Raw genomic sequence first — 15,895 nt, forward strand, 5'->3', positions numbered from 1 at the left:
GGGGTGACTTATAGGTTTTAAGTGCAGTGACCCTTAGATTTAGTAAACCTATATCTTTAGTAAGTGGTGCATGCACCAACTTACACAGGCTGCAATGGCAGGCCTGTAGTTCCATTTTGCATGACCTCTCATGGGTGGCATAATACTTGTTTCAGTCCATGGGAGGCCTCTGGGGTACCTATGCCCTGGGTACATGGGTACCATATACTAGGGACTGACAAGGGTACCCAGTATCCAATCTGGAGTTTACCTAAGTACATAACATAACATAACAGTTTAGGGAGAACGCAGATAGACTGGGGTCCTGATTAGCAGGATCCCAACCAGACTAGTCAAAAAAACCATCACATCAAGCAAAAAGTGGGGGTAACCATAAGAAGCACATCCTACTTTCCTACACAGGGTTTTTATTGTCAAGACATACAAAGTTAATAAAACACATGCCCATCGTTTTATTATAATACACCTTCCCTTTAGGGCTCAGTAGGCCAACTTTAGGGGTGACATAAATAATAACAAGCATTTGCAATGCAAATAGGTCTCGCATTTGTGAGTTAGAGCTATTGACATTGTAAATGTCAATGTTTTTTACCTATACGTTTTATTTTTGGAGTGAATGTATGTAGTGTGCAAAATCCCTTGGAAAGGTCCTGCACTTCGTAATAAATATATTGAAAAAGACGCAAACTTTGGATTGTATCAACAATTGCTTGGCACATACCTCATGGGTGAAGTGTCGCCACACATGCACACCGTGGTGCTTTACTAATGCGAAACTCATTAATAAAAGTAGTGCTTACAGAGTAACCAACGCAATCGGGATCGGAGCATGTGAATCCGAATCCCGGCTTCTCTTTCATTTTCTAGACTATTTGACTCACTCTCCTACGTCTTGGTTATCCCCCAAACACTGGGAGGCAATGAAGTTTGCCAAGGGGGCAGGGGGCTTCGGGGGTACATAAAAATGTATTCATTGCCTAGTTGTCAAAGGTCGCCCGGTGCTATTAGTTAAAAGTGTGCAGATTTCATTAAGTTATTAAGAGTACTTTACTCGCATCAATGAGAAAATCGACATTAACTAAACAAAATGCCAGAATGCATGTCAGTTTTTACAGTGTTTAAGACAGTACTGGTTGCTTAGTTTCATTGCATTAATTTTCGTATTTACTCTTTTACACAGCATCCAAAGTAGGTTACCTAACCCCAAAGCCCTGAGTTGTTAAATGACCCATAGAAGGGAGTGTTTTACAGTTGAGCAGATGTGTCCAAATGGAATTTTGGTAGTGCCATGGAATGATCAGCCGATGAGGTACTCGATGAGCAGGTATTTAAGTAAACGTTCAAAACGTACGGTATTGTGGCTGTTGTTTCTTTGTACACAACCACCTCTCTGAATGTGTTTATTAACACAGAGCTTCATCTACCAGACAGTGCTCACAGAGGGGCGACTAAAGCACAGAACAAAATGTATGCATTTATCTTGAGTGTGAAGGCACCCGGAAGGCTTAGGTGCCCGATCGGAGAGGCTAGGGATCCCACCGCTTCTACAGACTCTGCTGTGCGCCTCTGCACCAGCAGGGCACAGCTCAGAATCTGCTGCTTCTGCTATGAATAGGTGAGGGGGATGAGGTTGGGGCATGCGGGAGTTGCCGGCAGATTTCCAGGTTATTGAAAGTGATGATTCTGACGTGAGGCAATGGAGACTGACTTTATCTACACCAGTCTATTTCTCTACCATCGACCGGGCTCACTGTCATGTATCCATTCATCTCTATTTGTTAGAGGTGCACGAGCCAATATATTGATTAACATGTAGAGCCAGCCAGAGACGCGCCAAGCGTATACGAGCCAGTGGGCGCGCCGTGAAAATTATCGGCATGTTAATCATACAGTAAACATGATGTAAATGTGCGATGATGTCACTTCAGAATTCAAAAAAAGTGCATTTCTTTAGCGCGTCACCTCAGTACACAAGATTATAGCACTGAATTGAGAGGAAGTTATTAATATTGCTCGTTTTAAGCATGAGTTAAAACACTGCCGCTCCTCCCGCCCGACGTCAATGTGAACAAAGAGGCATCAGTTGCCATGCATACCCCAAATGAGTCTTATTATATTTAGAGCAACATTAAAATCTAGTTCATTAAACACAAGACGTTTTTGTACAGCAAGCATCTTGAACTAGCATATTTCAAGGTGGCAATAATAAAGATGAAAACGGAAGTGCTGGAAAACACGAACAGGAGTGGGGGGGCGGGGTTGTGGGTGAGAAGTCACAGACTGAGGGAAGGGGCAGTGGGGTGGGGAGACAGGGAAGAAAATAGTGTTAGGAGTAAAGGGGCCAATAGCCGTGAAAGGATACAAATGATGAATGAGGAGGAAGTAACAAGCCTCAAACCAATCGGAAGGCAGCATTTAAGACAAAAGCCAATGGGCAGAGAGTGTGCGGAGTTCCACAAAACTTCCACACTACAGTATATACTGCATGTCTCGCAAATCGCTGGCAGCGCATTCGCGCTGCAACGCTAGGCACGACCTAAAAGAAAATAGTGCCAGGAGTAAAGGGGTCAATAGCCGTGGAAGGATACAAATGATGAATGAGGAGGGACTAACAAGCCTCAAACCAATCGGAAGGCAGCATTTAAGACAAAAGCCAATGGGCAGAGAGTGGGCAGAGCTTCCATGAAGCTTCCACACTACAGCATATACTGCATGCCTTGCAAAGCGATGGCAGCGCATTTGCGCTGCAACGCTAGGAGAGACCTAAAAAGGAAGGGTTTTCCCATTGGTTTGAATAGCAAAGTTGAGTTAGCAGTTTAAAAGTTGCTCTGCAATCCAGCAATAGCAGAGTGGGTGTCATGATTTGCCTTGTCACACTTGTGGTGGTACAATAAGTGCTGCAGTCCACAAGGCCCACTTAACTTACAGTTCCTGGGTCCCCTTGGTACTATATACAAAGGACTTATAAATAAGTTAACTTATGTCAATTGTTTCTGACCAAATGGACATATGCCTTTTTAAGGACCAGAGCGCTGGCACTGTGGCCTGTTTGGCAGATCTCAGTGCACTTTGAGTTAAAAAACTAAACAAAAAAAACAGTAGCATCAGTCTAAAATTTGGTGCAATCATGCAAAAAGATGCATTTCTTAACAATCTTCTAGGCCTGGGAGATGAACTCCGCTCTGTTTGCAGAGTTTGCAGAGTTTTTCACACTCCAGGGAGCTTGCAGAGTTCCGAAAAAGTCCGCTCCAATCCGCGTAGCAGAGTTTTTCCGTCACTCGTGCGTTGGAGAGAATGAGCAAGGAAAATCCAATGCTAGAATGCCTCCCAACGAGATTTCCAAACGCAAGCGGTCGCGGATAGTCGCTACCATTTGTGTTGAGAAGCCTTCTGTTCTTGTTGAGGAAGCTGCTGCTCGAGTAGAACTTCTACTCGAGTGGCAGAAAGAAGCAGCATCCTCTTGTGCTGCGCATGATGCCATTCATGTGGATTTTACAGCATGGGACAAACACCAGTGTTAAAAATCAGTGTGAACGGCACTAGGTAATGCACTCCGTAGCTTGCTGAACTCTGTGTAGCTTGGCGGGGTATTTTTGTCACTTTGCAAATTTCCGCATAGGGCAACTCCAGCCAGGCCTACAATCTTCCCAACATCTACAGCATTCATTTGTAGCATTCCATCTTGAACTACTCATCTGCTGCATTCAGAAAATAATCTGCATCAAGGTTAAAGAAAAGAATCTACTAAAGGTTGGTGCAAGCATGTGTAGAGCCATTAACAGACTAGTAATGGTTGTCTGCTGCTCATCTGGTGGACTGGTTTTTACTGTTGATTTCTCTGATATTACCGCAATCATTGGCTGCAGCAACCACAAATGCAATACTTCTCCTATACCTTGCATAACACCTATACAGCATATCTTCACAAGTTCAAACATGCTCCAAAATTGTTGTGAGCAAGGAGGTGCACCAGGAAAACAGATCCAGTCTCATAGGTTTCATAAAGAGATCCTTTATTTCATCAATCATCAAAATTCTTTTTTAAAACAAGTGCGATCCAGCCAACGCGTTTCGTTCCAAACAAAAACACTCCTGAATCTGCAGTCTGTTCTGAGACCGCAGTTACACGAGAAGGCTCACTTATCATGGTGGCAGTTATGGTGCTTACGAATGCTCTTATAAACTAGTGTCTTATGCTGGACTATTGGAGATATTAGCCTCGTTAAATATTAAGCCATTGACGAAGTTCCAGGAGTGTTTTTGTTTGGAACGAAACGTGTTGGCTGGATCGCACTTGTTTTAAAAAAGAATTTTGAAGATTGATGAAATATAGTATCTCTTAATGAAACTTATGAGACTGGATCTGTTTTCCTGGTGCACCTCCTTGCTCACAACAATTTTGGAATCTGTCAAACAGTGACACTGAAGGGCGGCAGGTGCCGGAGGATTTATACACAGGTCATATATACTACGAGCGATGAATAAATGAGGTGCACCCTGGATAGTCCGTTGCCTTTTTCTATTTCTGTGTTCTTCAAATCTGCTCCAATTTGCTATTGTGTGCCACTTTTTGAGCTACCGGATGTACTAATGGGTACCATTTTTATGTTGGTGCATGGGCCTTTTTTCTCTTCCAGTCCGACCCTTAAATGCAGACCTGAGTTGTGCCAGTGATGGGAGCACAGTCCCCCTGCTTCACAGCAGAAGCAGAGTGCCAGTGGCATAAATTATATGTGCCTTTCCATAGCGTACCAGACAGGGTGGAGAGAAGTGCCACGGGGTAAACCAGAAATGGGAACACAAGGAAAGCCGGAGAGGGAATAGAGGACAGAGAGGAAGGGTATGACAAGAAGGTGAGAACAGCAAAAAAGAGAGGGCATGCACTAGAATGAGGCTTACTTAATGAAGGGAAGAGACAGAGTGGCAAGGGAAGGTGAAAGGGTAGGAAAAGAGCTCTTTAAAGAAAAGTGACAAAAGCTGTAAAGGGAGAAAGAAAGCTCAGTGTGCACAGAAGGTGGCTCAGGTGGTACTTTTATAAGGTCTATGGCTTGCCTGCAGGATCTTAGGGGTGCCAAACGAGCGCTATTTTGGGTGCTAGCAGGGAGTCAGTTAGGATGTCACAGAAACCTATCCAGATTCCTGGAGGAGATCTGCAGGAGCTTATTGACTTCCTGCAGGCGGAAGGTTTATGAGTGCAGCAGGAGCAGTAGCAGCCGACTCCAAGAGTGTGAGAGGTACACTGTACTCTATGTATGACTGTTACTATCAAACCAGTGGCGGGGTGGTCACTGTGCATGCATTAGAACCCCTGGAACCCTTGCTGTGCCCCCGTTGCCTACAAGACCTGGGTCAGTGGGGTGCCACTGTAAGGTCAATTAGGTGCTTGTAAGAGCTCAATGAAGACCCTAAATGAGTTTGAGAGAGGTGCTGACAGGATCTCAGCGGGGCCCCTACATAGGATGAGTAGGGTATTGACAGTAGCTCAGTGGGGCCCCATCACATGTTTAGTGGGGTGCCCCTGCATGAGTTGAGTGGGGTGCCTACACGAGCTAAGTGGAACCAGCATGATTTGAGTGGAATATCTACAGGAGTTTATTGGGGCCCCTGTATGAGTTGAGTGGGGAGCTGGGGTGGGCTGTGTGCAGGAACTCACCTGGTTCCTGACAAAACTCCATTCAAAACCTGCAGGAGATGAGTTTGGTCGCTATGGGAGCTCAGTGGGTTGGTCAGTGCTACGTTGGGAGCTCAGGGAGGTTAGACCCGAAAGTAAGTGGATTGAAACTTGGATTGTCTTACAATATCAAAGGCGGGGAAGCAACGAACAGATAACGTTTCTAGGAGAAAACTTACACAGATTGTAAATACTTGCACAGAATTTGGGCATTATGAGAAATGAAGCCCTTTCAATAGCATGAAATGTTAACCTTAATGTTAATGTAGAAACATCTTTAAGAATGTCAAAGCAATACTACAAGCCCAACAATGCAAAGCGAAGTTAGTTAAAACACAGAACTGGCCGAGGGTACACATAGAAATATATAGAACCATTGGCAGCTATGCGTGGCAAACGAGGAAAGCTTTTTTAAGTGTTTAAGATGTGGTATACAATACAAGTCACATCGTTGCATTTCATTTCTTTGTACTGGAACAACATCAGGGAATAGAAAGAAACCACATGCCCTATTGAACCTTAGACTGAAAGCACAAAGTGTAAATCACCTTGGTGCGCGAACATCGAATTTCAGTCCTTCTTTTATTTCAGTATATTCAGGCTGTACCCGAAGCAGGAAGAAGTGCTGCTACAGAGGCTGGGATGGCGAGTCTCTGGTGCGGCGGGTGTGTCTGGCTCCTCACCCTGTGCTTCCTCCAGGAGCTCGCGCAGTTTGCTGCTTCTTGTCCCTGCGCGGACCCCGCTCTGTGCCGTCCCATTGCGGATATCAAAGACTTTGAGGTGCGATGTCAGTCTGTTCCTTCCGCCTTGTGGTGGAAACGCTGCAACTTGGGCATGAGAAAGAGAGAAATGGAACAAAGTGAAAGTAATGCTATGCATTGCTGGGTCAAGAAGACGCGGTGTTCTGTTGCTATTAGTCAGTTCCAGCCAGGATGATGTTGCATTTAATAACGCAGCTCTCAAGTAAGATCGCCGTCTCTAAGCTGAAACACATCTACACACTTCTAGTTAACAGTAGTTTGTTTTAGAGGCGAGCCAATAAATTAACAGGGCGAGCCAACGACCTTTCAGGGTCTATCTTGTCTAAGAGTCCGAGCAGGAGCGGAGCCCTGAACATATTTCCATGTAAACCATGCCACAAACCTCGCGTAAATTATGCTAAAGCATCTTAAAAATTCCAAAAGGTGTATTACTCTAACGTGGGAGCTTTGACTTTATTACGTTTCATCATATCACTACAGTCAGAGGTTCTTAGTACACATCACGTTTTTGTACAGCTCGGGTTCTGAGCTTAAGTATTTGAAGGGGCTTTCATATGCGGTAATGAAGAAAAAGAAGCATGAGGGGAAAAATATTTGTCCAAGATCACACAGTTTGGTAAAACGGAGAAGCCGGGATTAATCCCTTATTTTCTAGTATCACTTCCTACAACTCGGCCACTAAATTAGTATTTGCTTGTCTCTATTGCTGCACTTACCCTTCCCTTCCCTCTGCCCCCCTCCCCCCCCCCTTTTGAAATGTACAAACATTGATGTGTTCCTTGTGAACGTAAGAACTTTTGTCCCATATGAGTAATTGTGTTAAATTCAGTGCAAACTTGTTTTCAATTAATTTTGCATGTATTGTTGAATGTTTTTTCTTAGACATTTTGTCCACAAGGGCCATTTGTTTTCTTGTATCGTACATTACCCAGGTCCTAGTGATTTGTCTGGGTCAACCCCTTTGTTATATAACTCTGTGTCTGTTGTAAGCATTGTTTTGAACACTTTCGTAGGTGCATGTCAGTTCGGCGAGCCTACTGGTAAAAACTATCTCAGTGGGTCTCACGCACTGAACCACTTTCTCGCTGTTGCTCTATCTCACGGATTCCTATTGCTTTTAGTGGAGCTTGACATCTGAAAATCTTTTTTTCTGTTACTACTTTGCCCTCAAATTCTCCAAGCCTGATTTATTTTACGTCAAGGTCGTTGGACTTTGAGAGTCTGGCAAATTATTCAGCAGCAGATGTACTTAATATTTACCTCGTACAGTGAAGTCCTGAAATCTCGGGGACAGTCCAGATTACATTACCGTTGTCGATCAGAGCACAACATAGGTTATTTGTAGTGCTTAATTCGTTAAGAAAAAACAAAGTGCCAGGACTCTCGTCAGGAGGCCGCTGCAGCTTGCACCACACTTTGCCTCTGCCAATGATAGTAACAACACAACTATTAACCATCACGCTCCTACAAGTGTCACTATTCGGACTATTTCAGGACTATAAAGCTTTAAAAATGGCCTGGGCGGCAGGTAATAGTCATTTTTTATGTATATTGAATTAAAAATTACCTGTTGTTGTGGCTATCTCTGTCACAAGTGCTCTTGTTGACAATTCAGTGCCGCGCACCGGAAACCACCGGCTGAAATTAAGCACTGATTACTTTTTTACAGCAATGCTGGCGCCATGTATCTGCAATAACTGCTTAATCTTACTTTTATACAGGTTGAACTAAGTATTTAGGCTCCACATCAGTGACTGAACATTAGTTGAAATGTACAGCTGTTGTATTGTTCGTGAACTCTCCTGTGGTTAACCGACACCCACGTTTGAGGAGCGGCACTTATTTTCCCCATCAGATTTTTACCCAGTGGTGTAGCAATAGCCCCAGCAGTGTGGGGTGCCACCAGGCTCCAGGCCTATGCACGGGCGGCGGGCCCCTGGCCTGAGAGCTCCTGACTTGGTCCAGAGTGTGGGGGGCCTTCCCAAGTTTCGTTACGCCACTACTTTGACCCAGAGAAAGAGAGAGAAAAATATAAAAGGAAGAGGAATAAAAAGACAGAAAACCAGTGTCAAAGAAAAAAGGCAGGAATGAAAAATAATCATCAGGAGCAAAATAAAAAGACAGGGAGTGTATATTGGTGGTAGAAAGATTGATGGGGTGGAATAAGAACAATGCAGCCTTGATGTTGGGCAATCCCGACATGCCAGGTTTCTGAGAGAAAATGTGCGCACCAGCACTTATTATTTTAGAAATTGAGCACTGCTTGTAGTCATTACAGGGATAATGTCTCACACTCAATTGATTTGACAACATAATTTGGTAACATACAATACTTTACTTATTATGCTCGGCACCAGACAACCTTATGAGAGATTGCAAGAAGATCGGATAAGAGGTGAATTTGATTCATACCAAGTTCCACCATTTTGAGCACTCACTGGTCAGAAACAAACTTTTTATATGCCTAAAAGAAGAGTTGTCTGGGCAGCTGCTTCATAATGGCAAATATGATCCATGCGCATAGGCTTGTTCTATTTTGAACTGCTTTACAAGATGCAGATAGGTTTAAATGGCTGAAAATTTCACCGAAGGGCAATGCCAAGAGAAAATTGAGGAGAAAGAAAATGACAAGAACCTGACATCATATTCAGAGGAGGGTAAAGCAATTTCAAAAAAGGTCCGCAAGATAGCCTAGCGGGATGCATCTGACTTCGATGTATAAAGCCAGATCTACAATCTGATCTCTAAAGTGGTAGCAGAAGAAGATCCATGGTATATAAAAATGTGCTGTCTAATAACCTTTGGACTTTCTTGTCCATTAGCTGACCACAAGCAAACCCCTTTTTAGGTTTAGCCTACACAGAGCTCGCGCTGCGCTTGTGATTAGGTATCGCCTGCACAGGGCTTGCGCTGTGCTTATGAAATCTATTGTATTTAATATAAATCTTAAAAGGGGCTTACATTCCAACCTTACTTTTCTTTTGTTCGTGTGCTTGCCACTTACTTTTCCTCTATTTCTATTGGTTGTAGCATACCATTTCCTGTTCTTCATCTGTTTCTTATCAGTGTTCTGTGGCTGAAGTATTCCCTTTCTTCCACTTTAAACTTATTTTAATTACGAGCGAGCAGCCATCTGCACTCCCGCCCTCCTCCCACTCTCTTCTCTGTGACTGCTGTGTCCTGAGTTAAACCGTAACATGCAAGGGCAATCAAAGTCCAGTGGAAATATCAAATGAGCCTAAACGGGGCAATAGGGCATTTTAGTGCGACCCTGTGTGATTTTTCTTTCATGCTCTTCTGCCAGTCCACCAAAAATAAACGTTATATCATAAATGCCAATGTAACGGCGCTCGGCACCAGAGCAGCCCCTGACTCTCACTCTCGTGATGAGAGCCATCCCAACAGTTCCTAAGTCACTACCCTAAGACATGGGCTTTTTGCAGACTCAAAGATTACCTTTCCCGATCTCTTGTTTTTTTTTTATTGCAGCCCTTGGAGTTACCATTCCCTCCAGAGTTGCGCCACCACCTTCATGTTTGATACATTTGAGAATGAAAATCTTACTATTCAGAACTATTTAATCTTAAAACGTAACTGACAATCCACACATAATTTAAAACAAGTCCTATATGTTCAGTGTGTGAGTGGGTTGGATAAGGCCCTAAACATATTTAGTCCATTCTAGAGGGTTGAGTAAAGACCTAAACATACTCATTCCATCCTAAAATATACCCCTTTGCTGTGTGACATTAGTCATCTTAGGAAAAAACATAAACTTCCAAACATATGAAGAGGTAGGGCAATGAAAAAGTAAAGTGGAAGTAAAGAACATTCAGTCCTGTGACACTCGCCCCTTTGGTCCAATAGACTTTGATGACATGTGCCTTCTCAATGACTAGAAGAGGGCCTAAAAGGTGCACCGGCTGTAGCAGTTTAAGAATTCATTTCAAATTAGAACATGGCCTTATTTCCTTATTTTGTGTAAGTTTCCTTTTGTGCTTCCAATTATATTTTGATCTGTCCAGGTAAAAAATGTAAATACTCCAATGTGTTTAGATTTGCTTAACTGGAACAAATCTATCTCAACAAGCCTTAGTCTCTCTCACACATGCATGGTCTCAATGTAGTTAGGTTTGTGTATTTATAGGAAACATTTTATGGTATTCCTATGAGGATAAAATGTGTACATGTTTCTTGAACCAAATGATGTCATAAACATGCAGCCAGTCATTTATTATTACTGCGCATGGTCAGTAGAAGAAATCAAATGGAGCTTTAGTTGAACTTTAAAAAAAAAAAAAAAAAAAGATGACGCAAGGGGGAGGTAGAAACCATGACCTTTGGGATTCACACAGTAACTACTTATAGCTTAATTCCATGGGCCCGGCTGAATCACCCACCAGCCAAACATACTCCGGTCTCCCCCACACTGCCCCAAACACACACACTGTCCTTTAAAAAGTCCCTCGCCGCCTAGGAATCTGGAAAAGCATAGGTCTTCCCTACGTATTGCACTCAGAGTTTTGCTGAATACCAAAGTGATGCTGTGCAGCTCATTTTGAGTCGCTTTGTTTAGGTCCTAAAATAGGAATATTCTGGGTACTCTATTGGAAAGACTTCGGGCTGTGTATGTTTTGCTTATTGCCTCCTTTCTCTGTTTCGGGGTTCCCAAGTCGGACAGAACAGGACCAGTTTCTGAGATTTTCCCCACCTGTGTAAGGCGAGTGACCCTACAAACCTCTAGCATAGCTGGACTGTCACTTCCCGGCACTCCTGATCTTAGGAAATGCCCACATTCTCCTTGATATCTTCCTCATCCTTCAGGCGATGCTGCAACTTCTCTTTCCAGGCAGATCATGGCAGAAATTACATTCCTTTTTAAATTGCCACAGCTCTATTGTGTCAGTCTGTCCCCTGGCGATTCTCACTAGCTGTGACTTTAAGCTAAATTCTCCCTAATGTCCATCAACAAATCATTGATCACTGGCACCTGGAGCCAAAGACTGGCAGTGCAGGTTTCCTCAGATTCTCATTCTGCCATTTCAGTCCCGGATGGTGTGGTATGGAGCAAATAATCAGTTTCCTCTAGTGTTCTTGAGTTTAGTTTCTGATGGTGGCAAGAACCCCCTAACACTGGGTTCCTCCGCCCAAGATTCAAATGATAACTGGTGGTATAGGGTCACAACCAGTTCCTCAAGAATGGTATTCTTCAGCAGCTACCACTGTTGCAATTGGCTTTTCCAGCCCCACACCCCATCGGCATCTCCAGTGTGTCCCTCGTCTCACAGCGCTGTCACACCGGATTAATGATCAAATCACATTCTATATGGTTATTAGGCATTAGCATTTGAAGTTGAAGTCTTCCTTCTTACAGTTGAATAATAGAATGGATTCATGGATGTCTATATACCCAGTGGTACAGTCCATAATACTTTAAACTCAATAGATCTGGTAATGAGCTTTTTAGGTCGAGCCTACAGGGCTCTGCAAACTGTCTGGTTCCTAAAATACCAATTGTGGGCTTACCAGGGGCTTACAGCCTGCCTATTGGTTGACTTTATCAACACCCCCATTTACTTGCTTCTTGTTTGATGGCTTTCCTTGTCCCAACTTGCCCATATTGCTTGTCCCTACCAAGAGGCATAGCCTCTTTCCCTTCTCGCTTCCTTGGGTGGTCTCTTTCACTCCACTGCTCCCATGTATGCATCCCTAAATGCCACGTGCTCCATGTTTCTCATGTATACTCCCCAGCGCTCTGTTTTGTTCCTGTCCTCGTGTGTTCTCCCCCATTCTTTGTGTTACACTCACTTGTGTGCTCCTCCCCTCCATTGCTCCATGTTATTTTTTAGGTTTCGCCTACTGCAAAAGCTATTGTTAAAGAAAAAATAATAATAATTTTTAGAAGGGGCTTAGAGCCTGCCCATTTACGATGTGTTCTTACCATTGGTTTGATATCACGTCACTTGTATTTCTGTACTTACCGTTGGTCTGCCAACCCTCCTTGCATCAGCTTCATCCTTGGGCTTCTCTGTGTGGCCAGTATCCTTCCTCTGGCTGCAGGCTCCTGCAGGTACTCTTTTTTTGTTGTTGTTGTTGTTCTTGTTACTTTTGGACATCCACCTCACCCGTGTTTCACCACAAAATCTGCCCGCCATTGTTTTTCACCCACCCTGCTCCTGGACATGTTGCCTGCCCTTTTTTTTTTTTTTTTTTACCTGGTGCACAGCAGCGTGGGCTGCTATGCAATATGGCTGAAAGAAGAAAAAAAGCGCTATGACTTGGCCAGTGTTGACCGCATCATAATTGTGTCATTTTTTTTTACATTAAGCCATGTTGCACAGCAGTGTGACATGTAAATAAAAATTGGACTAAGCAAGTAGATTTTGCATAGGCGAAACCTTCTAGCTTTGCCAATGCTTGTTTTCTTATTTCCAGGCTGGGTCTGAAAATTGTGACGCTGGGCCTGGGTTATGATGTCTTCTCCGCTTACAGAGGAGAAATGCTTGCTTATTAAGAAAATGTAATCCCAGCTTTTGAAAGCTGCAAGCATGAGTGTAACCAGCACAGAAGAAAGAGTAGTCAAAGTATGTAAAAATCCCTTGTGCTCTTCTGGCATGGTGGGCCAGGAATAGCCAGTGGAAACTGCGTGAGTAAGCAGATTAGGCCAGTAGCACTAGTAAATACAGGATTTAAAGATTTCTTACTGGGGGCTAGATTTTTACCTCCTCGATTAATTTGTAAAATGTCTTGCAAATTATGTGTTGTAAATGTAAGCACAAAGGGCAATTAACATTAGTCAAGAGGTAAAGACTGCTTTACAGCCAAATATTTTCATGGACTCGGTTTCTGTTTATGCACTTTGTAAAACGACCATGTCTGTTCATTTGATATTCGAGGGTTAGGGACTCTGCAGCTGGGCTCTTGGAGCTCAACCAGGAGAATTTTGCAGACTGGAGCAATGAGTAGCTCTTTAAGTGCGATGCCCCCACACCACTTCTTCTTGTGCCTCTAATTTTTGGGGATCCTCTGTGCCTGCACCACATTTAACCACAGCTAAGGCTTCAGGGCATCTTCTGCCATCTATCCACTACATATACCAGAGCTGTGTCTTCCCATCCCACTGAAGTCTGCTCAATTATAAATTGCACTAACGAGCAGACCTTGAGAACCGGGAAACTCTATCTAGAAACCTTCTGCTGGGTACGTCTTTACCACAATCTTGGGTAAATCACCCAATCAGATCCAGCCTTCTCCTACAAGAAAACCTGTGGACAACATCATACCATGGGAGACTGGCTATTGCAATAGTCCAGTACTGCCAGAGGAAGCCACAATCTGAAGTGGGTGGTTGTACCAAGTCCTAAAAACAAAGTGTTGCACTAATGGGAAGGGCCTACTTCCATTACTTTGATATTGAGATGTTTTATTGTCATCCCTTTGGTGTCATGCCTAGTAACACGCAGGTTCTTACTGAGAATTGACTGACATAGTTTCTTGCGACACTTGTGCATGGTTAGGCTGAGGAGCTTCACCTTACCGTGCTGGGGTAGCAGCTGCTACGTTCTGCACCAGCTGGCTCAGCTGCATAGCATCAAAGGGCTCAGGGTGGGGCACAATGGTATCCACTGAGGTTGGGTCAAAAAGTGGAATAATTGTGGGAGCAGATAGAAATACTCAAACCCCACTACATCTCGTGTTATGCTTATGATTGTGTTTCCTAAGCATTCTGTGCCTTTGTCCTATGCATTCCTCTTCTGACAAGGATTACTGCATACAGTGGAGCTTGGATATGCGTTTTTGATGATGGTTATCACATGCTCCAAAGCTCTTCAGTGAGATAAAACTTGCCACACACACACTCGTGGGCGTGTTATCACATCTGGAAGCTAAGTCCTGTCTCCACGGCACCACAACCGGAAGCGGAAATACTTTCCAGTGCATTAATACCACTGTATCCTCCTCACCTAGCGCCTGACATCTTACCTTGAGTTAAGGAAAATTCGATTTGCTGCCTCCTCCCCGCCGATTTACAGTGAAATCTGATACCAGACGGGAAGAAACACTATGAGTGAGAAAGTGAGGACTCTTCTTCTGCTTTAGTGGTTGTCTATGCTAGCTCTTCTGTCCCAGCCAGTCTTGGCAACTATTTATGGGAGAGTTGTATATCCTACTTCTATACGTCTCTAATGCTAGTTTCTTCATTACTGCTCCCCAACTCAGTCTGCAAAGCCAATCTGCAGGAGGCTTGCTTTTCACTCACTGTGCAGCCATCTTAAAATGCAGCAGGTCTCGCTGCAGAGAAGAAAACATTGGTACATGGAGGACCTGATGTCTATGATTAGATGAACCAGCGAATTATATATGGAAGGATGGGGCTATTTGTACCTGCTTTATAAGCAGTTTGTAAGAATATATATATTCGTTTCGCACTACCCGGGAAGCTGAACATTCACAAGCCTGCATAGCGGGAGCTGTACGAGTCCGGTTTTGTGTAAACACACATACTGGTACCCGTGTAGAAGAAACAACACGGACTGGGCATTGCTCCCAAGTCCCCAGAAAATCTTGGTTAGCATCATGGCAGAAGAACAGATCAGTGCCACATTAAAAACAGCAGAAGGACTATTCAGAGAAGGACCTAATAATGAAGTTACAACCGGGCCATCCAAAGAGGACACTGTCAACAGAGAATCCTTCCAAATGCTCCGCTACAAATTGGAGAAACTCACCAAAGCAGAGGTTTCTAAATGGTGGGAGGTACAGTCCTTAAGGAGATATATTGAGGTGGGCAGAGTACCACGTGGCTTAAGGAAATCCTCATCCAGAATTGATAAAAGAATGGGCTGAATCAAATGCTGAAAGCTCCAAGCAGATGACACTACTATTGATCAAGTATGCCACTATTAACAGGGAAGACATCGTGCAACAGATTAAGGACGTATCAACCCAGTTGAACCTTACAACGGAAAAAGACGTTGTTGGCAAATTTATAATAAAAGAAATGAGTAGAAAAACATGAAGACCTTATAACAGCACGGAAGGCGCACAAGTTACAGCGTGACAGAGGGACTACGCAACTGGGAGTATATACACCTTCTCACGCAAGTATGATATTCGGAGGGAAAGAATGGTAGTCACAAACAAAATAAGACAAGAGGTGTCTCTAAGTGATCCCAGCTCAGACACAGAATCTGAATCAGATCGAGAAGGCTCAACTGAAAATCTGAAGATAACCACTGTTCAAGACAAGTTCCGTTTTTTATGCCTTGGACGGTATACAAACAATCGCCCAACACCCCAACAGAAAAGAGGAAGAGGAACAAGAGGAGGGGCGGCAAGGGGAAAAGGAAGGAGCAGTAACGATCAGCCAAACCAAGAAGTAGAACATGGTAACACGGTAATTAACCTTAGCCAAGTTTCATTAACCACAGAAGATAAATTTATCTAAAATTTGGGACTTTCC

The 15,895-nt window shown here is 43.6% G+C and overlaps 1 protein-coding gene across 2 annotated transcripts in view; it reads left to right on the forward strand.

Annotated features, from left to right (window-relative positions):
• The first annotated feature begins 6,248 nt into the window (after positions 1-6,248).
• The window catches only part of LOC146834640 (di-N-acetylchitobiase-like), a 77,092-nt gene continuing 67,445 nt past the window's right edge, over positions 6,249-15,895 (forward strand). Inside the window, exon 1 of one of the 2 annotated variants that reach the window (XM_085602110.1) lies at positions 6,249-6,451. In XM_085602110.1, the coding sequence (XP_085458236.1) occupies positions 6,314-6,451 (138 nt within the window). In that variant the 5' untranslated portion in view covers positions 6,249-6,313. The remainder of the gene's footprint in view (positions 6,452-15,895) is intronic. The other variant, XR_014960648.1, reaches the window with a different exon arrangement.

This window comes from Triturus cristatus, chromosome 4_2 (genome assembly GCF_964204655.1).
Source record: "Triturus cristatus chromosome 4_2, aTriCri1.1, whole genome shotgun sequence".
In the NCBI taxonomy this organism is placed as follows: Eukaryota; Metazoa; Chordata; class Amphibia; order Caudata; family Salamandridae; genus Triturus; species Triturus cristatus.